We start from the raw sequence: 24,679 nt of genomic DNA, 5'->3' as shown, positions 1-24,679 counted from the left end.
TTTAGTCATGCTGGCCACATGGTCATGGAGATGTTTTCAGACAGTGCTGGCTCTTCGGCTTGAAATGATGATGAGCACCGCCCCCTAGAGTTGGGAACAACTAGCACATATGTGCGAGGGAAACCTTTACCTTTTTATAGTAGGCTCAGTCCCAGTAATTAGCTACTAATTGAAGTAAACAATCCTTAATTGGGTATACATTTGCTTTAACATGCTAGAAGGTTGCTTTGCATAAACTATTTGTAAAAACAGTAACCATTCTGAATATGTCATTTCTTTAAAAAGATATGGTTATTAGGATTTCAAGTTAAGAAAAAAAAATCTAATTTTATTTTTTTAATCCATATGAACTGGTAAAGAATTGACAGTGTGGAATAGCTGCCCATTAGCATCAGTAAAAAGCTGCCAAATTGGGTATGAATCTATTGTCCTGATGGAGAATAGAAAATTAGGGCCAGCTTTTCTTTCCAAATCTGCAACTGTGATCAAATTTCCCTCACCACTGCCCTGTTTTTCCCTTTCTTTTTCATGTTGCTTCTGTGTTCCAATGATTTTTATAAAACAAGTTTGCATCTGGCTTCATTCAAAATGTTTTTATCTGCTCCCATTTGAATTCAACACTTTTAAAAGGGTGATTTAAATTTATGAAGAACTGGCCAAGCCAACTTCTCTGCCCCAAGAGGTTTTTGTAATGGGCACCAGAAATGCAGACATTTTAAATTAAATGTATGCTGTTTAATCAAGTTGCAAGGGAGCGTGTAGAAGTCCTGCAATTCCAGAAAGTATGTGCTTTCTTTTTTTAAAAAAAATGTATAGTTTTGTGATTTTGTTGGTCTAACTATCATGTGGTTAATAGTGCAGAAGGGCAGCAAAAAGCTGTTAAGGCTAACATACTTGCCAAAAAAATCAAAAGCCAACAAAAATATTGAAGCACAGAAATGAAATTAAATTGGCCTGAAGCTGTTTCAACTGCCAGATTTCTTCTACAAAATCTTAGTAATTACTGAACAGTCCTATAAGGTCTCACATGTATATATGCTGAAGTATAAGATGACATTATTTTCAAAGAATAAAATGGATTGTATAATTTCAAGTTACAAGTGAACCTTTTAACTTTTCCCCTATGAAGAGCTAGGAGAAGAAATGGATTGTGTTAGACAAGAACATATTTGTTATTGTTTAAACATCTACATGTTTCCCTTGAGGAAAACATTTAAGCACAGCTTCTTTAACCATATCTGTCTAAAGGTATGGCTTCTTTTGCCAACTCCGGGTTTTAATATACAAGATTCTCTAAAACCTGTTGAGAGCTCAGTGCCCAGCAAGGTGCTTTACAGGCGTGACTCCCTGAACCTCCTGCATTGAGGGGCTCAGGGTTCCTGTTTGTTCATACTGCATTATGGTGGAACAATGCTACATAAAAGGATTGTGGCAAAATTAAATATATCAGTTTTCGTTACTGTTAAATGGATTGGTAGCATTTGTCCACCAGAGGGCGCTTTGATAAAACCTCCTTAAACTTGGACCTCTTTCTGTTACCGCCTCCTTCTGTTCCATCTGTAAACCAGACCAAGGGCTGTTGAGTAATTTCCCCAGCAAAATAATAAGCAGGATTCTTGCCTTGTTGTAACTTGAACTCCAGTTACACAGCTCTTCTGTCTTCCAACAGTGTCCACACTGTTAGTATTATTTTAACCTGGTTTTTAATTCTATAAAATATGCTGTTTTTATTTTAGCGCTTTGAGACCTCATTCATCTTTAAAAAGACAGGATGCAAATAAAATAAATAAGCAAGACTGTAGAATTCCTCCCCTCCTATTTCCTTCCTGGTTTGTTCATCTATCCATCTCCCTTACTTGTTGTGCAACAAATTGCAAATTCTGCTCACAGCAACTTGTTGAGGAGGAGGGTGGAGGGTAAAAAACAGGAAGCGACAGTAGCTGTTTAGTCTCCCATATCAACATATGCTCTGAAAGGTTTCTCTAGTTTCCAGGAAATGTTAATTCCCTGGATATCTTGACGGAAACTCTGATAGTTAAATTGAAATTGGTTTAAATGCTGCATTTGATCCATTAATACAGATTGTGAAACCTAGAGCTCCTCCAGCGAATTTGACTTCACCTTTTCGTATTTTAAACAAGCCAAACATCACAGTGTTAAATAAATGTGTAAACTGACTTCTGGCAAAAACCTCACTTCCTCACTTAGTTATCACCCTGAAAATCCGTTTTAATTTTTGAGCGTGTAGGTCTGTAATAAAACTGTATGTAGAATAAATCACAGTTGCCTGTTTTTTTTCTTCAAATGGGGAGTGAAGAGATGAGCTCTTGCATTTTTATAAAAAGTGCAATATAGCAAGACATGGACTGGACTGTGATTTCACTTAGATCCTTATCCACAGGACCAGAACCTCAGCTTATATGGAATTTTCTGGTATCTGTCTTGGAGAACTCCTGTAGGGAATGTATTAAATGTATTATGCTAAGGAGAGTACTTTCTGGGGTTTAGGGACAGTTAAATGGTCATCTACAAGTGTGCTCAGTGCCATCCCAGTTCAGTGTCTAGCCTTGAATCCTAATTAGAAGGAATGCAGATAATCTGTTTCATCTGGACCCCCTGAAGCTGCTGCCCACCAGAAGGGAAAGTTACAGATGGGCTGGAAATAATCCACCCTTACTGGGTCTAATCATAGCTTCTTGAAGAGGGTACCTATTGTCTACTCCTTAAAATCAAGAGGAACCACTGACCTTTTCCAAAGATGAACTTACCACTATTTGGACTCAATCACATATTTCATCCTGGGAGACACATGGATCTAACCAACAGATGGCTGTGCAACAACTTGAAGGACTCTGTTCACTTGGGACATATAGGCACACAAACGCTTCCGAGATGATCATACCAGATTATACTTCAATCAATTCCAACAGAATCTGCACAGCTCGAGTCCAACCCAGAACAAACCTGAATGATTATATTTAACACATGTTCCAATAGTCCTCATGCTGGGTACATATGGATATATCAACAACATGATCCTTAATACGTCGTCCCCTCCTATTTGTTGACCTTCGTATATTTTCGTAACAATTTAAATTGTTTCTTCTTAAGTGGCTTTGGCTCTGGGTAATCAAGGTTTGTCAGCTGTGTTTTTGTTCTAAGAGCTCAGAAAATCAATATTTTTCCATTGATGGGACTCCCCATCCCCATTTGACTGGGCTAAAACATTTCTCACAGTGTTTCGTGTAGGCTTCTGCAGAGAAGGAGCCTGCTTGGTTTCAGAGTTGTTGGCAAGGGGCCTGGCATTCTGGAAGAGCCTTTGCTTCGTTTCTGTCCACAAGAGCTGCTCCTCTTCACTGCAAAAGCACCATGGAGCTTTTTTGTTCACAGAGATCGATAATTCAATACAGACTACAGCGGGGGTGGGAGCATATGTTTAAAGGCATGACATCTCAACCTTACAGCTGCAGAGAAGTTCAGCAAGAAGAAAGTAGAACACATATGCACACACATTGGGGAAAAATCATGTTGTGCTCTAGCAAAATATTAAGCTTTAAATGCCCTGAATTCACAGTATCCTACATTTGCTCTTTCTTCTTCTTCTTCTTTTAAAGTTAAACTAACCAGATGTGCTCTCTTGACACTTGCCTTCTGGGTTGCCAACATCTGGTAATCCCACCACTGGAATCACATTTAACCCAGAAAGTGGTTGCCAAGACTCTCCCTAGTTGTTCACTTTGATACTCGTTATTACAAATCCCTCCCCCAACTTTTTGTGTTGTTTAAGAAGAGATTGAGTTCATAAGTGCTATACATTGTATAACGAACATCCTTTAATCTGTCCAGTTTATGCTTTAGGACTAGAAATTGACTTTGGCAATGAAAAGAAACATTACTGGATAGCCTGCTAGTGATTATTTGAAGAATAGAAATAGCACTTCAATTTATATAATGTCCCATAATGCTTTACAGGATCAAACTGTAGGCTGTAGGTAGAGTTAGCTTGCAATGCTGCATTCTAACTACTGTGCCATCATGGCTCTATGTGAGCTGAGGGGAAAAACACATGGTTAGATCAGAGCAAGGCCACCAATAAGGCATAACTAAGATAGACCGTAAGTTCAAATCTCCATCTAGTGTTTATTATGGTCAGATGGATGAGATGGGATGGATGGGAGACAGCAGGTTCTTTAAAGTCCAATCAGCTGTTTCCCTGGCATTAAGTCTTCTGTTCACACAATGGGAAATTGCCAGGAGAAAATTGGTTAATAACTTTTGTCATAGTTACATGGTTTCTAGACCCCTAGTGCAGTATTTGGCTAAAAGGCAGAGGACAGCATAAAATTATCTAGATTTTCTCCTCCCTGAAATAAAGTATACAGCAACATCAGCAGAAAACGAGCATCCTTGCAGTTCTAATCTTTGAAGCTACATACAGAATCTAAACAAACACATCCCCACCTCCGGATGATTGAATTGTAGTGGATGGCTGAAAAATGGTTGAATGGATACGTAACTGAAGGAAGAGCTCTGCCTCAGGGAAGAGGGATACCAGAGCTGAGGGGAAAGGATCGTCCTGGGGGTTTTAGGGCTGGGTTTTAGTGTAATTCACAGGTGGTATTCAGCAGGTTCTGACCAGTTCTGGAGAACCGGTAGTGGAAATTTTGAGTAGTTCGAAGAATCAGTAAATACCACCTCTGACTGGCCCTGACCCCATCTATTCTCTGCCTCCCGAGTCCCAGCTGATTGGGAGGAAATGGGGATTTTGCAGTAATCTTCCCCTGGAGTGGGGAGGGAATGAAGATTTTACAGTATCCTTCCCCTGCCACGCCCACCAAACCATGCCCACCAAGCCATGCCCACAGAACCAGTAGTAAAAAAATTTGAATTCCACCACTGGTGTAATGGCCATTAGTAGCCATTTGCCAACCTTAATGATAGGAGATTTAAGAAATGAAGGTTCACAAATCTTAATATTTAAATATATCGAGGCTGACATGTTGCCAGTAGTGCTCATGATTAAAGCAACATGTGTAAATACTACAGTGGTTTATAATCCACAAAGCAGCCTTAAACTTTATCAATCTCTCAGCCAGAATGATAACCTAGGGAAGTAGTTATTCCACATTAAAGTTTGTGAAGCCTTTATATAGCTTAATTCTATTGAAAAGATCTCAACTTCTTAACAAGTTGATAGAATAAAGCAAATAATTTTACTTTCCAATTCCTATGATAACAAGTGAGAACAGTTGGTTTATTACAAAATTAATGTCCTTAAATATATATTTAGTCAAGAAAAATGCCATTTTTAGAAATTCCTGAGACCCTGATGCTTATGAAAACGTTGTATGTGCAGAAGACAATTTCTTGAAGTTTCAAAGAAGTGGATCTCATAGGTTCAAAGGGCGCGGAAGTCAAAGCCTCTAGGACACGAGGCAACTCCCAAATTGGATATCTATGTATGGCAGGGGGACGCAGATTGGATGCTCCACTGAGAAATCTCTGGATCAAGGGGTGAGAAGGCAGATGTTTGGATGCCAGGATACCACCTTGCCCAAGACTTGGGAGAGAAGAAGAAGGGATGCCTTGCATAGACATAGCACCTTCCGGACAAGTTCCCTCAGATTGAGAATGTGGTCGTTGGATAGGAACACCCTCTCTGCCATGGTGTCTATCAAGACCCCAAGGTGAAGAAGTCGAGTGCTGGGAACAAGGTGACACTTTTTGAGATTCACCCCAAACCCGTGATTCCACAAGGTGTGAATGGTGAGGGCGAGAGCTCTTTCTGCCTGAACCTGAGACCTGGACAACAAGAGGATGTCGTCCAGGTAACAGAGAATCCAAACTGGGGATGACCTGATGTGGGCAGCTAGTGCTGCCAGTATCTTTGTGAATACCCTGGGGTCAGAGGATAGACCGAATGGAAGAGCTCGGTACTGGAAGTGCCTCCCCCCATAGGAGAAGCGGAGATATTTTCGGTGGTCTATGAAGATGGGGATATGAAGGTAAGCTTTGGTCAAGTCTACAAGTGAGGAAGTTTCCTTTCCTGACTGCCTGGAGGATGGTGTGCAGAGAATGCATTTTGAACCGCCGATAGACAATGTGGCGGTTCAATGTTTTTAGATCTAAAATTGCTCTCCATCCCCCGGAATTCTTCAGTACCACAAACAGGCGGGAATAAAAACCCTGCCCTTCCTGATGGGGAGGAACCGGTTGGATGGTCCGGATCTCCAACAGATGCTGAATAGCCTGTTCCATCAGTGCCCTTTTGTGAGGACACTGAGAGACCGGGCATGGCAAGAAGTGTTCCTGGGGAGAGGAATTCTAGCATGAGACCAAATTTGACAGTTTTGAGTACCCAATTGTCTGTTGTGGTCTCCTCCCAGAGGTGGGCAAAGAATGCCAGTCGGACTCCGATCGGAAGAGAGTCCAGATAGTCATTTCCTACGTGAAAAATTGTGGTTGCTGTTGTGTACTGGCAAGCCTGGCCAGCAGAGGGCGTTCATTCAGAGAACCCCTCTGATTGGTCCAGGTGCGCCTGCTGGCCGGTGGGACAAATACCCTGTTTCTATTGGTTCGCCGTCTGACAGCTGCATGTATAAATAGCTGTCAGACGGCTTTCGTTCCTTTGGTTCCTGTCAGTTCTGTTGAGCTTAATAAACGTGTTGAAGTAAACAACTGACTCCGTCTCCTCAGTTTCAAGATCTAACACTGGCGACGAGGATGGGCGACACGGAACCCTTCATCGTGCCTCCAATGGCTACTAATTCCTTTTTCTTGCCTTTCCGGCCAGAGGTTGAGGCATGGGACGCGTTTTTGAAACGTTTCGAATGTTTCCTCATCGCCCATGACCTCACAAGCCTCCCTCGAGCGCAAACGGGGCATATTCTTAAATTACTGCGGCCCAGAAATGTTTGCCACAGCACGGGCTCTTTCTTCGCCTGATCCAGTCCACACGGTGCCGTGGGATCAACTGCTGCTTAAACTGAAGCAACATTACGAGCCCGCTCCTTCTCGCTTCGCCCAGTGCCAATATTTTCGCCGCTGTATCCAAAAAGAAAGACAGTCTATCTCTCAATATGTGGCCCCGCGGAGGCTATCCATTGTGAATTCAACGACCACGAGGAGGCATTACTCGAGCAATTTATCTACGGCCTCCGCAATGTCAAATTGCACCGCTGCATTTTGGCCCGGCCTGAACTGACGTTAAAGATCGCTGTGGATGACGCCCAGGCGTACGAAATAGCTGATCAGTCCACTCCGGACTTCAGCCACCTCACTCAGCCGCCACAAGCCGCCTACAACACCGCCTATGCTACGCCCTCCACCTATGCTCCGTCAGTGGCTAATTCGTTCCGCACTGACGTCGACCAGGCCATCGATCGCCTTCAAGCCCTCTCCACAAAGGATGGGCGTCCCTGCCTCAGCTGCGGCGGCCGCCACCCTCGCTCAGCATGCCGTTTCCGCACCGCGCTCTGCCACCAGTATGGCAAAAAAGGCCACCTAGCCGCTGTCTGCCGCTCCGCACCACCGGACCGACGCTCTCAAACGCCGCTGCCTCAGCTGTCCCACACTCCGGCTCATCTGCCATCGTGCCGCCAGCACTCTCTCTCTGTGGGGGACCCTGCTGATGCTTTTCCTGAATGGCTAGTTGACTCGGCCTCTTCTTCTATGGAGGGCCGAGGTAAGCTGCACCTACCTATCTGTATCGAGGGTGTCCCTTGCTCTATGGAGGTGGACACTGGATCAGCCCGATCCATTATGTCCTGGGACACCCTTCACTCCCTCCTGCCCTGGTTCCGCCGCCAACATCTGTCTCCCCCGGACTGCCGGCTGCGCGACTACCAGGGCAACTCCATTGTATTACTGGGTTGTGGACACTTCCAGATTTCCTATGGCTCCCATCAAGCTGTCCTGCCCCTATTAATTGTAAAGCATTCCCTGGCCTCTTTACTGGGGCTGGATTGGTTCAAAGTCCTCGGTCTTTCTATTTTGGGGGTTCACTCTCTCTCTCCTTCCCCTCCGTCCCCCCTCTCATCTCTCTCCTCCCTCCTTTCTGAATTCTCTGATGTGTTCGACTCCTCCCTGGGCTGCTATACTGGCACGCCCATCTCCCTTAATCTCGATCCTTCCGTGGCACCTATCTGCCTCAAAGCCCGCCGTCTGCCCCTTGCTCTTAAAGCTAAGGTAGACGCAGAGCTCGATAAGCTAATTGCCCAAGGCGTCCTCGAACCTGTCGATTTTTTGCCCTGGGAGACGCCTATTGTGGTCCCTCTAAAGTCCGACGGATCCATTAGGATCTGCGCAGACTTTAAATTGACCGTAAATAAGGCATTGCAATCTCACCCATACCCCGTGCCCGTAGTCCAACACGTCCTGCACTCCTTGGGCCAAGGCCGAGTTTTTGCAAAACTCGACCTTGCGCAGGCGTACCAACAACTACCAGTGGACGACGCCACCACGCTTGCGCAAACCATTGTCACCCACCGTGGCGCGTTCAAATGCCACCGATTGCAGTTTGGCATCAGTGTGGCCCCGGGCATCTTCCAAGGACTCATGGAGCGTTTGCTCCATGGCATTCCCGGGGTCACACCCTACTTTGACGACGTCCTAATCGCCGCTCTGGACCGGTTAGGACTCGCCAAAACCTTACGCTCCATTCTGCAGCGTTTCCGCGCTGCTGGACTCCACCTCAAGCCCTCCAAATGTAAATTGGGCGTCCCTGCAGTCACCTTCCTGGGGTACCTCATTGATGGCCACGGCATCCACCCCGACCCCTCCAAAGTGGAAGCCATACTATCTGCTCCCACCCCTTCCAACAAGGTTGAGCTCCAAGCATTCTTGGGGCTCCTCAATTTTTACTCCTCTTTTACCCCTCATAAAGCCTCCCTCACTGAACCTCTCCACCGCCTCCTGGATGCCTCCACCCCTTGGACCTGGACAAGCCGCGAGGCGCATGTGCTCGTGGCTGTCAAGCGCTCACTCACTGCCCCTCCAGTCCTCGTTCAATATGACGAGCGCTACCCCCTGGTACTCGCTTGCAATGCCTCCCCCTTCGGCGTTGGGGCTGTCCCCAGCCACGCCTACCCAGACGGCTCAGAGGCGCCCATTGCCTTTTACTCCCGCACCTTATCAAAGCCTGAGCGAAATTACAGCCAGCTTGATAAGAAGGCGCTGGCCGCCGTTGCGGGAGTAAAAAGGTTCCACCACTACCTATATGGCCGGCCTTTCTCCCTTGTCACCGACCATAAGCCCCTCCTCGGCATCATTGCCGGGGACCGCCCCACTCCACCCATTCTCTCTCCCCGCATGTCCCGATGGGCCGAATTCCTCGCGTCCTATTCGTACACCCTTTCATACAAGCCAGGTGGGCACATTGCCCACGCTGACGCTCTGAGCCGCTGCCCTCTCCCTCTACCTGTTGCCGACCCTGCTCCCACTCACTCTCTCTCTCTCATCGACGACCTCAGCCTTCTGGTGTCTGTTTCTGACATCGCTCGGGCTTCCCTTGCCGACCCGATTCTCTCCCGTGCTATGTCCGCCGTAAGTCGAGGCTGGCCTGCCTCGTCTTCGGACTGCCTAATGCTGCCATTCTTCCGCCGCCGCCTGGAGCTCTCAGTCCTCCAGGATTGCCTGCTCTGGGGCACCCGAGTGGTCGTTCCTACCTCCCTGCGCAGCGCGGTGCTGTCCCGCCTCCATGACGGCCACCCAGGCATCGTCCACATGAAGAGCCTCAGCCGCAGATATGTCTGGTGGCCGTCCATGGACGCGGACATTGCCTCCTTTGTACAACGCTGCACCCCGTGCCAGCAAGTACGTGCCGCTCCTCCAGCCGCTCCGGCCAGGGAGTGGGAAAGCCCTATGGCCCCATGGAGTCGTCTTCACGTCGACTTCATGGGCCCCATTGATGGCCGTTCTTTCTTTGTTGTTGTGGATGCGTGGTCCAAGTTTCCTATGTCCAGCTCCACCTCCTCGGCCACCATCCGTGTCCTAGACTCCTTATTCATGACCCATGGGCTGCCAGACGTTATCGTCTCAGATAATGGCCCGCAATTTTCCTCCGAGGAGTTTCAAACCTATCTGACCTCCCTTGGCATTCGCCATGCCCCAGTCTCTCCCTATCACCTGGCGGGCAATGGCCTGGCAGAACGGGCCGTCCATTCTGCCAAAGAAGCCTTTGCTCGCATGTCTGCTCTGCCTTGGTCCTCCCGCCTTACCACCTACCTCCGCTCCCAACACTCTACCCCTTGCCCTGCTACAGGCAAAAGCCCAGCCGAACTTTTGATGGGCCGCCGCCTCCGGTCAACTCTTGACCGCCTCCACCCTCTCTACCCCCTCCCTCCTTTTCCCCTTCCTCCCACCCGAGGTCTTTTCTGGTAGGGGAGGGGGTATTTGCCCACAATTTTATGGGCGAGCCCAAATGGCTACCTGGACGAGTCACTGACATTACGGGGCCCTGTTCCTACAGGGTCCTCCTCTGCGATGGGAGACATTGGTGGCGGCACATAGACCAGCTGCGACGGCGACCAACCGAGGGGCCTGAGAACAGACCACCATCACAAACACAACCAGGCCCTGACAACGCCGCCTGCCGGCCCGACCGTCCAAACACCTCTGTCTCCGAGTCCGCGCAACCCAGTCCCGGTGCGCTAGCAGCCTTACCATTGCATGCTGGTGCTTTGCCGGGGGTTGGGCCTGTCGAGGACTCCACACGGCCTGCTTGTCACCAGGGTGGAACTGACACTCCTCCCTCCTCTGGCGAGGCGCCATCTTTGCCAAGGCGCTCGCAATGCATGCGCAGATGGCCATCGTACCTCGATGATTACGTCTGCGCAATCCAGGGGAAAGGGGTGTTGTGTACTGGCGAGCCTGGCCAGCAGAGGGCGTTCATTCAGAGAAGCCCTCTGATTGGTCCAGGCGCGCCTGCCGGCCGGCGGGACAAATACCCTGTTTCTATTGGTTCGCCGTCTGACAGCTGCATGTATAAATAGCTGTCAGACGGCTTTTGTTCCTTTGGTTCCTGTCAGTTCTGTTGAGCTTAATAAATGTGTTGAAGTAAACAGCTGACTCCATCTCCTCAGTTTCAAGATCTAACAGTTGCCTCCTCCATGGTACGATTTCTTGGAGGGGAAACACTATGTGTTTCTACTGGACCTGTCCTGGTGAGATTCCTGTCTGGGAGTGTAGGATTGGTGTTGTGGATGGAGGAAGGAAGGTCCCCCATCCGCCAGTCGAAAGGGCGACCCCATATAGAAGGGAGCAGGCCGACTTTTCCTGTTTCTTATAGATGGATGAAAGGACTTTGCGCTTGTCTTTAGATTCCGTGAGGTACGGGTCTAAGGGATTACCAAATAATTGGCTGCCATTGAATGGGGAGGCTGCTAGGCACCACTTGGTATGGACATCTGCCTGCCATGGCTTGAGCCAAAGCAGATGCCTGGCCATGACCAAAGAGGCTATGGCTTTAGAAGCGAACCTAGCAGCATTAAGGGAAGAATCAGCCACAAATTCAACCGCTGCCCTGATCTTGTTGAGATCCCTATGTGATCTAGTGTCAGTAGGAGCGATGTGCTCCTGAAGCTGTTCAATCCAAACCAAGGGCCGCCCTGGAGAAAAAGGAAGTGGCCATAGAGGCCCTAACAGCCCAGGCCCCAGCCTGATAGTTTTTGACTAAGGTTTGATCTGACCTTTTCTCCTCAGGCTTGAGAACCTCTTCAGGGGCTCCAGAGACCACAATAGGTAAGGCAGGGCTGCAACCGGTGAGTCCACTGGGGGAGTCTCGAAGAACTTGGTGAGGTCTGGCGCAATGTTGTAGAGACGTTTGTCAAGGTTGGTCGGCTGTGGGCCCGTGCCTGGAGACTCCCACTGCTTCTGGATGACGTTCAGGAATATCTTGGGCACAGGGATCACCTCTTTTTCCATTGTGGGTTTGGTGAATGGGGTACTGGGATCCTCAGTTGAAGCCGGTTCTGCCAGTTTATCCTGTGAAGTAGAAGCTGAAGCAGAAGATGGTAAGTTAGCAGCTTTAATGGCTTTAAGTAGAAGGGACTTGAAATGATCAGTTTTGAATAATCCGGTAAAGGCAGAGGTATCTGGGGTGATCACCTTGTCATCAGACAGGTCTGAGTCCCACAGGTTATCTTGTTCCCGGCCAATTGAGGCTGAGAAGTAGAGACAGAGGGATCAGGTTGCTGGGCCGCAGCAGAAGATTTATGCTTATGGCCATGTGATGGAGCAGGTTGCTATGATCTGTTTAATGGTTTCAGCAATGATGGTTGCCATATCAGCAGGAGAGATGTACATGGTGTGGGGGAAACAGCCATGGAGCCGTAGCTCATGAGCTGGCCGATCTGATTGCAAGGCTGGCTTCCTGAGTGAACTTGTGGCCGCAGGCAATCAGACAGCTGAGGAGAGGCAGCCAGAGATCAGTTTCGAATTTCCCTCCAATTTGTAGAATAAAGGATTATTTAAAGAACCAATTTAAAGGAACAACATTTTTTTTTTGGAAAAATTCACCAATTAAAGATATAATTCAATAATTTGGAGGAAAGATCAATTCTCACAGCCAGTCCAGGTTGGACTGAGTTTGAAACTGGGGAGGTGCCACAAGGGCCCAATGACATCATAAGTGTAGATTCTGATTGGTTAATGTACGGAGCATACCCAGTCCAGCTGCTGTCTCTACGATAACAGGAAAATAATGGAGACAAAGACAATTGGGCAGGTCTCCTGTTTCAAACTCCTGTTTCAAGCCCTTCATTCTGCCAGCAATAGAAACACTCACAGAGACAACAGTGCTGAACATGCACAGAGGAGTCATGTGCCATCCTTACATTCCTTAAGACCACTATATACCTATACTAGTCCTAACAGAAGTTGAATCCAACTGCTTCCAACCCAGTAGGAATGTTAAGTCATACAGGGCAAAAAGCACTGAGTCAGTTTCTGCTTCCGAATGTACCTCTATATTTAGAGCTTAAAAACCAACAATTAGTGTGATGTGAGGATTTAATATTTTTCACTACCAGATCGATAGCTATGGCTTTAAATTGCTTCCCGAGGATTTTTTTTTTTTTGGTGCTATTGCCTAATCTGTACTCAATGTGTACACAATAATTCTTTTTTTTTTTCCTTCCTTGGAAGAGGAATCTATTTCATCAGTATATGAAAAGCTAGCCATGCTGCCTTGCTATGATGCAAAAGAAGCTTGAAGAGGTTGCATTGCATTCATTAAAATCTGGGATAAATTTCCTTTTCCGTCAAAAGTCAGCTGATGAGGAGGAAAAGTAATGACTTAGCAAGAAGAGGAAGCAAAAACGGACTTTACGCTCCTGGGATGTTCTTTCAACTTCTCAGTTGGTGGTGAGCATGCAGTCCTCAGATTTAATGGTGGTTCTCCATCCAAATATTAATGAGGCCCCAAAACCTTAAGCTTTTATGAGCTCAGCCAAGGTCAGCTAGAAACCAGTATTTCTCTTCAAACATATTTCTGCAGATGTTGCTTTTGTTTCTTAACATAAGGCATGACAATAATTTTGGACTGTATTCCTCTACTTTCAAGAACAATGTTTCTCAACTTGACAACCCGAAGATGTGTGGATTTCAACTCCCAGAATTCCCTAGCCAGCCCAGCTTAGTATATCATCTGGCTTTCCTGTAGCAGGGGGAATAGCTTGAAATTGGCCACGCTGGTGGAAACTTGCTGACACTATAAACATGGCAGGTTCCTAATGGGAGATGAGCACTATGCTAGGCCCTATTTTTATTTGCTTTAGAACAGGTAACTATGGTGGCCTATGTTCAGGTAACGAAGGAAGAAAGGGAAAGGATAGTAGATAATTTTTCTTACTTCCGGCCTAACCTCAGCAAGAGACTTTTCCCCTGGCAGGCCATCTGGGCAAAAGCTGAAGGTGTAAGTCAAACTGAAAGTCAGAAGTGAAGTTGAAAAGGATCAACAACATATATTTTTGCTTAGAAATATGAAGGGAGATATAAGTCAGGTAGTTTTGCCTTAATGCACCTTTCTACTGGTATATCAGAAGAGGCGATTCTTGTAAATTGTTGCTATTTACGTGGCCTGTTGGCTTCTCTAGGGCTATTGTATGTAGGCAGCAAAGATGCAAACAATCATTAATTCTTTTTGTAGTTCTAGGTTTCCTTCTGTTAAGGCTGTGAAAACTGCTGAAAAGGGCACTTTTGTTTTGAAGGGCACATGTTTGCAAAGCACTATTTGGTATGTCAATGAAGATTCTCAGTCCTCCAGGTAGGGTTGCCTGAAAATTGAGTCAACTGGACTTATTTTTGCTGATTTGAAACATTTGACTGCTAATCCAAGCAGCTTCCAAGTTAGTTAACCAAAGAGTCATTGGAATATACCAACTCCTCCTGTAAGAAACTCAAGGTTTCTTTCCCAAAGTGTCTGACAATATGTCAATGAAGATTCTTAGTCGTCCAGGTAGAGTTACCTGAAAATTGAATTGTCTCAATTGATGTTGGAGGAATTGTCCATTCCAATGACTCTCTGCCTAATCAACTTGCTCAGCCCGAGGAAGCTATTTGGATGAGCAGTGAAATGTTTCAGATCAACACAAATAAGTCCAGTTGCCACGACTCACTTTTCAGACACTCTTTGGAATATTATACAAAGTCATAGTCATTAACACATTAAGCCCAACTTAGCCAATTATGGTTTAGGGTACAATCTATCCGGGCAGGATTCACACAATGTTTTAAGAAGTAAAGTGAGTTTATAAATCATGCTGGCTAAGTTTAAACAACATTGTGCTCTACCCTGTCATATGATTCTGTTCCCACTCTTAGTATATGGGATGTTCATTCCCAATTTTTTTGGAAATATGAATTTCTTGGACAAGACAGGTTTTTTAAAAACCTGATGTTTACTATAGTTTGTTCATGTTATGCTAAATGAGGTGTGTGAAAGAGAGTAATATTAATGCTGTCCCTTAAGGCAAAGGAACTTTTGATTTAGGAGGCTGCTGAGTCTGACAAAATATTGTCAAATCCAAACCATCTCCTTCCCTGGAGTTGGTTAAGCAGAAACTGGACATCTTTCTATTGGAGATGCTGCAATAATGGATTCCTGGATTGGGCAAGAGATTGGACTAGATGATCTATAAAGTTCTTTCCAAATTTTTCAGTGAAAATGCTGAAGAACATAGTTTTGAGGTAAAGCAAATAGAGGGAAACCTCACTGATTAAGAAAACCTTATCTCTTTATTTGGCAAACATGCAAGTCCATCTCCAATGTTTGTCAGCTTTTGAGAAGTTGAGCCAAAGTTGTATAAAAATTCTTGGAAACTTGAGCGCAGCCTTTTTGGAAAAGGAGAATTAAAAAGAGAACATGACCATAGTTTGAAAACTCAGGTGCAGCCAACTGGGCAAAGTTTTGAAGAGAAAAATGGACTAGGAGAGAAAGCTTTAGGCAAAACACAAATGGCTTGTCCGTTAGCCAAAGCAAAATTTAAATGGGGTGGGAAAAATGTTTTGGTAGCCCAGATTGCTGGAAATATACTCTTCCTGGAATTTATTTGTGGCAAGCTTTATTATGATTATATGGATCCAAGCTAGTGTTCTGACAGCCAACAATATAAAAAATAATAGCTTTTCAGCATGTGTTCCATTATTCACGTGTTTATTTTTGAGCAGAGTTCAGTACTGATTGTCTGGAAGTTGTAAATTGTTTTAAGAACACAACGTAATACTACAGTATTTCTATCATTGTTAAACCCATCCATGAACATAATCGTGAACTTATTGAGCAAAGTTTCTAGATTGCAGGTTATGAAGTCCAAGAAAGGTTCAACAGCAGCTATTTTCCTTTGGAGAAATTGAGAACTAAGAAAACTACCATAGCTGGGCTGCAAAAATCTGGGAAGGCCCTAGGCATGAAAGCAAAGGCATAAGTGTATCCTTGGTGGGCCTTTTGATTTTGGAATCTGATCTGGGAGCCCTCCTAGCAGGGCTGGGGTTGATGTTAGCAGGGACGTGCGGTCAGGGGAGGCAGGGGAGGCTGCGCCCGGGAGCTGCGGAGGCAGAAATGTTGTCGGCGCTCCCAGATGACGAAGGCACGAAAGCGACTGGGGAACGACGAGAACCTTCCTGCCTCTGCTGGATTTCGCGCGCTCCTCGCGACTGCAATATGCCGGCGGAGCATGCTCAGGAAGGCAGGGAATGGGATCACGTGTGCTGGAGGCTGAGGCAGCCTGAGCCTCCAGCACACGTGGTCCCTTTCCCCGGCTTCCTGATGACATCACCAGCCTCACCAGCCATAAACCTCACCGCACGTCACTGGATGTTAGAGCTGCTAGAATTCTCCCTCATATCCCTCCTATGAATAGGAACAATGCACACAAAATACTTTCATACAGCCAGACTTTCAGAAAAGTAGAGAACAATTTGGATGGGCATGTTCTTAAGACCCACCTTCACAACCAACCTGCTTTGTTTTAATCCTTATCATTTCCTCTGCTCATCTTTAGAGCAGGCAGAGATTGAGCTCCCTCCCACCAACAACTTCAGCCCCTGCAACATCCATGACCGTAAATGTCTGCAGAAACAACAAGCAAGAGCACGGGAACGAATAAACAATGGTGTCAAGATGAGGAATCATGGGAACCTCATGCCCCGGGAGGACATCCGGCCACTGGTGAGGGGCTTTGGTTTTTCTTCAGAGAAAGGGGAATAGAAACCACATTTGACTGAATTAGGCTCTTCCCATTTGCTCCTCAGTTTTGCTCTTCATTTCCCAACATTTCAGATCCCTTCCAGATGTGTTAGAATTACAAATCTCAGAATTAGCCTGCCAGCATAGCCATAGGATTTCTAGAAATTCTAGCCTGATGCATTTGGAGGTTTGAGGACAATCTGATTAAGAACACCTATTTGAAACAAGAAATATTTGTACTTCTGTACTCTCTGGTTTTTTTTTTTTGCTACTTTATAAAATTCATTCCCAACTTGCCTCAGTGCTGGTTATTGCTAGTCATTTAATCCAGTGCATCAGGTGAACTCATTGGAGGCTTCCCTGTTATATCCAAAGTTGCCTTTTGAATATCTCACTAAGCTTGACTAACCAAGCCATGGATGGCTCATTAGCCACCTCCATTCCAGAGAGAAGTAATCTGGTGAAAATGAAAATATTCATTAACATGATACCCGCATTTACTCTGAGAGACCTTGGATGCATTCACAGTTCCTGTGTTCTGACTGCAATTCCTCCTATTATTTTGCCAACAGGTCCAAGGCTTGTGTCAGAGTGAACTTCAGAGATCCTTAGAGAGACTAGCAGCTTCCCAAACCCGAACCCATGAGGACCTTTATCTCATTCCCATCCCTAACTGTGACCAAAATGGAAATTTTCATCCCAAACAGGTAATCCTGAAACATGGGACAACATGGGTAAACTTTTATTTTGTGTGGGCTACGGTTTTTTTTTTTGACCAAATTCTCTTGACTTACAAGCAGATTTTTAATTCATTACAACTCAGAACTGCATAGCACATGTTATGAACTATTATTAATTGTGTATTAAGGCAACTCATGTGTGTTCGCTTCTCCTTATGGAACTCCAACAATGTATCAACATAATTGAGAAACCTGGGTGCAAAAATAAACATAGAAAGAGCAACAAACCTCCACCCTCTGTTCTCCAATTGTAACCTATGGGGTGATGGAAAGTCCTTCTTGATGCCAATCAGTTTACTGTTCTTACACCTCAAAAGTTGGGCAGGACATTGCAATATTTAATAAGTAACTTGTTCTGACTCGAGAACTGACATGATGTCATTCAACCTTTCCCAGCCTAGCACCTTTCTGATATGACAGATTACACAGGGTGGAAAATGTTAGTGAGACCTTTTTGAAAATACGTTCTTGACATCTCCAGTAAATAACTGTTATGATGGCCATAACTAGTCAGAGAACACATCATGTGAGGTAGTGAGATGACTATCCATCATCCGGGTAGCTTCCCAACAGTACCCTCTGCCATTCTATTTGCCTTTGCTTTGTGTGGAGTTGATGGCACAGCTCCAGATAAAACACTAAACACATTGCCTTTCAAAAGTAGCTCTGGACCTCCGTATTCCCACAGTATCAGTAATGTTGAAGAACTGACGTGATTTATTTCCAGTTCAGCTCTAGTATAGTTGATAGTTTTTCCTTTTTTGAGATCCTGTAGTTCTATTTTGCCATTTCCTTCATCCCAACTCTGGGGTTTTGGATTCTATAAGGAAAATGCTAATTTTATGGCATTTCAGTAGCCCAAATAAAATTAATAAAGGGGAAACAACTGGCATATAAATAGCCAAGGTACCCCTCCTACCCACAAATCCAAATCACCCTGAACCTGCACTCAGTGATAGTGCTGAGGCTGGACCTGGGCCTTGATTTCAGACCTAGAGCCACCGCTGTCACTCAAAAAGGCTGCCTTTCGCCATCCCCCATTGCTCAATAGCCTTGGAGGATGGTATAATATTCCTCGTGGCCCAGTGTTCCCCAGGTTCTGCGCTATACCACTTATTTTTACATGGTGTTCTCTTTTTGTTGACAAGCCCCTGTGGCCTACATCTCTTGGTTGCATGAGGTCTTCAATCTTGAAGCAGGTTCGGAGAAGGTTCTCGCACAGCCTCAACCTTAAAAAATTGTGTAAAAGCACCCCCCATTCTTAAACAATTTTCAGAGGCTCTAGAGGCCATTCAAGAGCACTGCCCTTTTGTTTGACTTCTGGAAAGCACATCCCATTCCCATGGGGCCTCTTGCTAGCTTCAAAAATTGTGCAAGAATGGGGTCTGTTTTTGGGAATAGTTCTTGGATATTAGTGAGCCCTGATGTATCGCTCAAAATGTCATGGTATATCATAGGTTCAATACATATGTAATGAGTCCAATATTTTCTAGCCTCCCCTCCCCACCCTAGGTTTACATTTTCAACATAAATGTAACATACCTTTATACATTCTAGACAATTTTTTGGGACCTATACCAACCATTTTATAAAACATTTGTTTACGATATAACATAATATACATTTCTATTCTTTCAACCCACATTTCCCCACTATTCCATTTGCGTATTGTAACCAAAAAAATAGTCATTTTATCATATATTCTTTCACTTGTTCTTCTGTTTCCAATTTATACATTTTAGTAATAATATGTTTATTTGTAAACAGATCTATTTTCAAATTAACTCTTACAATACTCAAAACCAAAAGTTTTTTCATCTAAAGCTTTCTATAAATATATATTAGAAAACTATTGGCAAGTATATCCTATTTATATAAAAGTGGTTTGGGATGCAAGTAAGCTTTTATTAAAGATTAATTTGCAAAACATAATACTTAACTCAAAAAGAAGATCCAAGAAAAAACACAGGCTATTTTGAATGATAAAAAGCATTAAAAATGTCCAGAGAAGCATTTCCCATCAAATTAAACATTTATTACAATAGTTATTGATGTTAACAATAAGAGAAATGAAAGTAAAAATAAACTATGTAAACAATCTAATTGCAAATAAATTAGGGATATGACTAGAGTACAAATGAAGTTTGTGTTGCCTTGGCTGTGGATAAAATGAAAGCAACGTGAAAAGGATATAATGTCAAAAATAATTAGGAGCAGAGAAGGAGTTCTTAGTAAGAGTATATCATTTTTTCATAATTATGAGAATTAATCTATCTTTCTTATTTAGTGTCACCCAGCTTTGGATGGGCAACGAGGGAAATGTTGGTGTGTGGATCGGAAGACAGGGTTGAAATTGTCAGGAAGTCTGGAAGTGAAGGAAGATTTGGATTGCCATCAGCCTGTAGATGGAGTGGAAGAGTGACCAGGCTGATAAGTGGACAATAAGACTTGCCTTGACAATCTGCCAAGGAAACTTGTTGTACTTAGTGTTTGATAAGTAGATGCAATGCAAACTGGGAGTTACCACAATGCCTTTTTTTTTTCCTGAGAGGGAATAATAGCAGTAATGGCTGCCCCTCTCCTCAAAATAACTGCATTAATCTAAGCACAATGTGGTTTAGTCAATCCGTTTCTCTCTGCTGTTTAACTGGGTAGCTATTTGCATCCATGGATCATTCTTCACTGACAATGGAAATTATATTCCACGTGAATGACCATCGATGACAAAAAGCCCCACTGGCTTTAATCTTGAGCACCTCAATAAGTCTTTTGAGAGTTTGCTCTGAGTAGTCCTGCCCTTGTTTTTGGTATAAACTGTTGGGGAACTTGCTCTTCTCCCACTGGGAAAGGGAAAAAGAAAAGCAGGGGACAAAACTCTTTCCCCCACTTTTCTTAAAGGTCCACTAAAGTCCAAGATGGTTCACTAGTGCCTAGACTTCTTCCATCCTAATATATTTGATCTTCTTAATGCAAGGAATAAATTACATTTAGGATGAGAAAAAGTACGCTTATTTAAAAGGCCTCATTTTCTAGTCATGATACACCAGTCTACATTCCTGGAACCGGTGTTCAGTGCTACGACTTAGTCTTGAAACACTTTAAAGCAACAATACAGATTAGAGCATTTTTGAACAAAATGCTCTAATTTATATTGATCAGACAAACTTTTCTCAATGCCACGTTTCTCCAACTGTAAATCAGAGTTTCACTTTGAATTTAGGATGTACTTTCCAGGCATAATTTCAAGTAAAGCTTTAATTTAACACAATTGTTACAATTGTTAATTCATATTCCAAATAGGTATAAAGGGATACAAAAAACTCAAATCACAATATGTAATAATTAAAACCATATTTCTATATTCATATATTTTAAAAAACCAGAAAAAAAGATAGCGGTATAATTCAGCTGATGTTCTATCCTTGCTCGGTAATTAACTATTCGGTATATTTTCAAACAGAGTAAGATAATCTTTGGTGCATAAAATAGCATCTTTGAAATCTGGAAAAATGAGATTCTAATCTAGGGCATTTGGTAAAAATAATAATGACTTCCAATTTGTAGTAATAGTGACAAAAGAACTTTTAGAAATTGGCATGGGAGCTGGATTTAGCAACATTTTCAAGGATTGTGCTTTTGTAGGAGGGAAATCCTAAAAATGGGTCTCTGTATTTATTTAATTTACATTGGAGATAGGATTCAGATTCACCTGATATAGCTATTTGCTTTCTTTTCCCTTCCTGTTAAATGTAGAGTAATTATAGCCCTGGTATTAAGAGATGTACCCAACCCAAGACTACTTCAAATCTGGAAACAAAAATGAACATGTTTAAAGTACCCAAGACTGAATTTGTCCATTCTAGAGCCCAACCCCATTTATTACTAAAAACAAGGGCACTTTTTTTCCTAGCTTCTTTTGAGTGTTAAAAAGTTCCTAGTTAAAGAGCAATAAAATTAATGCCATCAGACAATCTTGCTGCAGAACAAAGAATCCCTTCCTCAAATGAAATATGTCTCATTAGCAAGTAGAGTTTGCAACATTGAGGGGGTGGGAGGAGATAAGAGACTCCCAGTCCTCTTGCTGGAGTTTCATAAAAATCTTCAGTTTGGACTGCCAAAATTTATTGGCAAAACCATTAATTTTCTATGGGGCAGTTTCTCACATTTTGCCTTTAAAAGGACAAGATAGATCTCCATGAGTGCAAAGTAATTCATTATCCTTTTTTAATTATATCCCCCAGATTAGAATGTTCTTCCTGACTATAAATACATAGGTTGGTCTAACTTTCAGATAAACAAATTGTCAAGAGGGAGACTCTGGAGCATGTTTTCAGAGCATGGAGTAGCAGCACTAACTTTTGATGAAGTCCTTTACCTTCCAAGAGTGTAAGAACTCATTACTCATTACAACAACCATGCGGTGTTGCTCTTTCAAATGGAGGAAACTTGTTTTTTCAATTTCAATTTTATTTGATTTCTAGACTGCCCCCTCTCCCCGAAGGGACTCGGGGACCTTGTTGCCCTTATTAATGACTGGTTTTAGAAAGAGAACAGTTTTAATAAGGAATTGAAACTGTCAGCTGCAGGCTTTCTTCCTGAAATGACATTATTCTAAATGTAGGTTCTTTTTTTAGAATGTACTAAGACAATAATATATCAAAAGATAGAAACAAAAACATGATGCATGAACAATAAAAAGGGATGAAAGGACAAACAGGAAAGGAATAAAAAGGGGGCAAAACCCAAAATAATTCATAACATGAGGAAAACAAACATATGGTTGAACCTTATCTCAATTAATCTATAAACAGCAACTATCTCCCAATAAACCTGTCAGCTTGATATCTAACAGAGCTAACTGGGGAAAGAGGAATAAATAGTAGATCATCTACTATTTCCAAATCCAGGATGCTTGTGTTGACCAAAACAGCATTTGGCTTTTATTGTACGGCAAACTCTTCATTGCCTTCAGGGTATTTATTATGTGGATTTGGGGAATTTAATCTTTTCTGGGAAATGAAGGGAAGAGTAGATTCAGATCTACTGAATCTGAAGCTGGCTGCAATCCACTGTTGGAAGGTTTTGGACTTCAGTTTAATTCTTTTCAGGCCAGTGATAATTGCTTGATCCTCTTCTGGTCTACTTCAGTCCTTTAGGAGTGCAAATCCAGGAATTCTGTAGTCATTTTCAAGTTGTTGGGTTCCTATTTTCATAATTTCCAGTTGCATCTGGGGAGCTCCAATTTTGGAAAAGCTACAACTCCAAATATAGCTGATTGGTAAACCTTCTGCATTTGCCAAGGATGAAAATAAATGAACTTTCATATACAGTGGTCCATAACAGTATTAGTTATTGCTAGCTAGCTTTATATTGCCTGTGATATTTTATAGAGCGAGTTGTGCTACAGGTGTGGGCAATCTTTTAACACCTGCAGGTTGCTCATGACAGTGTTCCTCAAAAGATATTTGACTTCAACTCCCAGAATTCCCCAGCCACCAAAATAAGTGGCTCAATTGTGAAAATTAGAAGAGGTCATGATTTCCTTTATTTTCCCTTGAGGCTGCAGAGATAGAGTTCTATTTTTGAAAAAGAGTTTGTTACATTTGTTTGAGGGAAAGAGTAATAGTTTTGGAGTTTTTCTGCCTGAAAATGGCATGACTAGTTTTTGATAGCTGTGGTGCAAAGGGTCACAAAAAGAAGACGGGGGCCTCGGGTTGCCTATTTCTTCTTTATTGCTTTTCTGTAGGTACAGTGCATTTTTAAAACTGCAGTTATCTGAGAATCAAGTCCACTGAACTCAGTGGAACTAATATTTGAATAGCTCTGCATCCTATTGCCCTATTTCATATTTGCTACATCAAACATAGCGTCTTTCAGCACAATCACATACAATGCTGAAAAATTACACTTCTTAGGTGTCAAGAATGAAGAAGTGAAGGTGAATTTTTGTTGAGAGGAGATATTCTCTCAGTGCCAGAAACTAAAGCTGCGTACCCTTCAAACATGATTCAGTTTGAACATTAAGTAAACTCTTAAAATAGCAGTGCATTTTAATAGCTGACCTCTTTAGCAGATTATTTGAGAAGTGCAGAATTTTAAATCCCATGTAGTCCAGAGCAGTTCTTGTGAATCCATTTTGAAGCAAGAACAGTCTTACTAAATGTCTTCTGTTTCATATCTGGGAACATATAAAATCTTCACACAACACATGTAATCCAGTCAAATCTGGTAGTAGTGTATACATCTATATGGTGCCTCTCTTCATCCTGTCAGGCTTTTGCATACAATAAGAGCTGTGATTATTTGCTAATATATTGGTTGCAATGTTTTTGTTGCTGTGAATGTTATTGCTCTTAATTCTATTTTTTTTAAAAAACAAACTTTTCAAATGATACAGTTGTTGTATATCACTTAATTTGAGCATTTCTGGGAAAAGCTATTTATAAATGGTAAAAATAAAAGAAAAAATAAACAAAAAATGTCCGGGGTGGTATTTTTTACATTTATATTTTCAGGTTTCTTTTTCACTGGGGATTAGTGGTGGGATTCAATTTTTTTTACTACCAGTTCTATGGGTGTGGCTTACTGGAGGTGGCATGGCTTGGTGGGTGTGACTTGGTGAGCATGGCAGGGGAAAGATACTATAAAATCCCCATTTCCTCCCCACTCCAGGGGAAGGATACTGCAAAATCCCCATTCCCTCCGATCAGCTGGGACTCACGAGCCAGATAATAGATGGGGGTGGGGCCAGTCAGAGGTGGTATTTACTGGTTCTCCGAACTACTCAAAATTTCTGCTACCGGTTCGCCAGGCCTCTGCTGGCGATGATGAAATTTTCCATCTACTCCAGATAATCCAATGGTTTTTTTTTCTAATTTAGCAACTTTAACAATTCTAACAGATCTTAATTTGCCAAATTTGAAAAACACTGAGATAATCCAATACAAAGGAAGAGAATCACCATAAATAGTAAGAAAAACAGGCATTTGAAGATCTTGATTGCTACCTCCCCCCATCAATTTGAAAAAAAGAATATTCAAGTAGAACTACAGTATATCTTACATGAAAATATAAGCAATGTCTTTTCTCTCTTTTTTATTCAAAATAATCAAAGGTGAGTTTCTTACACTTTTAACTACAAATGGTTCCAAAGTAAAAGTATGAAAGAAACAGACAGGCCTGCATTATTTGCAGTTAAAACAAAAACCAAAACCATAAAAATAATCTTGAGATTTCAGCAGGTATGAAGAAGGAA

The 24,679-nt window shown here is 43.1% G+C and overlaps 1 protein-coding gene across 1 annotated transcript in view; it reads left to right on the top strand.

The window, feature by feature from the left end:
- The window catches only part of IGFBP4 (insulin like growth factor binding protein 4), a 42,879-nt gene extending 18,976 nt beyond the window's left edge, over positions 1–23,903 (top strand). The window contains exons 2-4 of the mRNA XM_081932882.1: positions 16,500–16,666; positions 17,257–17,391; positions 19,712–23,903. Coding sequence (XP_081789008.1) covers positions 16,500–16,666; positions 17,257–17,391; positions 19,712–19,846 — 437 coding nt within the window. The 3' untranslated portion in view covers positions 19,847–23,903. The remainder of the gene's footprint in view (positions 1–16,499; positions 16,667–17,256; positions 17,392–19,711) is intronic.
- Positions 23,904–24,679: the final 776 nt, after the last annotated feature.

This window comes from Natrix helvetica, assembly GCF_964273705.1.
Source record: "Natrix helvetica genome assembly, chromosome: Z".
NCBI classification, from domain to species: domain Eukaryota; kingdom Metazoa; phylum Chordata; class Lepidosauria; order Squamata; family Natricidae; genus Natrix; species Natrix helvetica.
The sequence above is the reverse complement of the archived record's forward strand: the minus strand, read 5'-3'. Positions and strand labels throughout refer to the sequence as shown.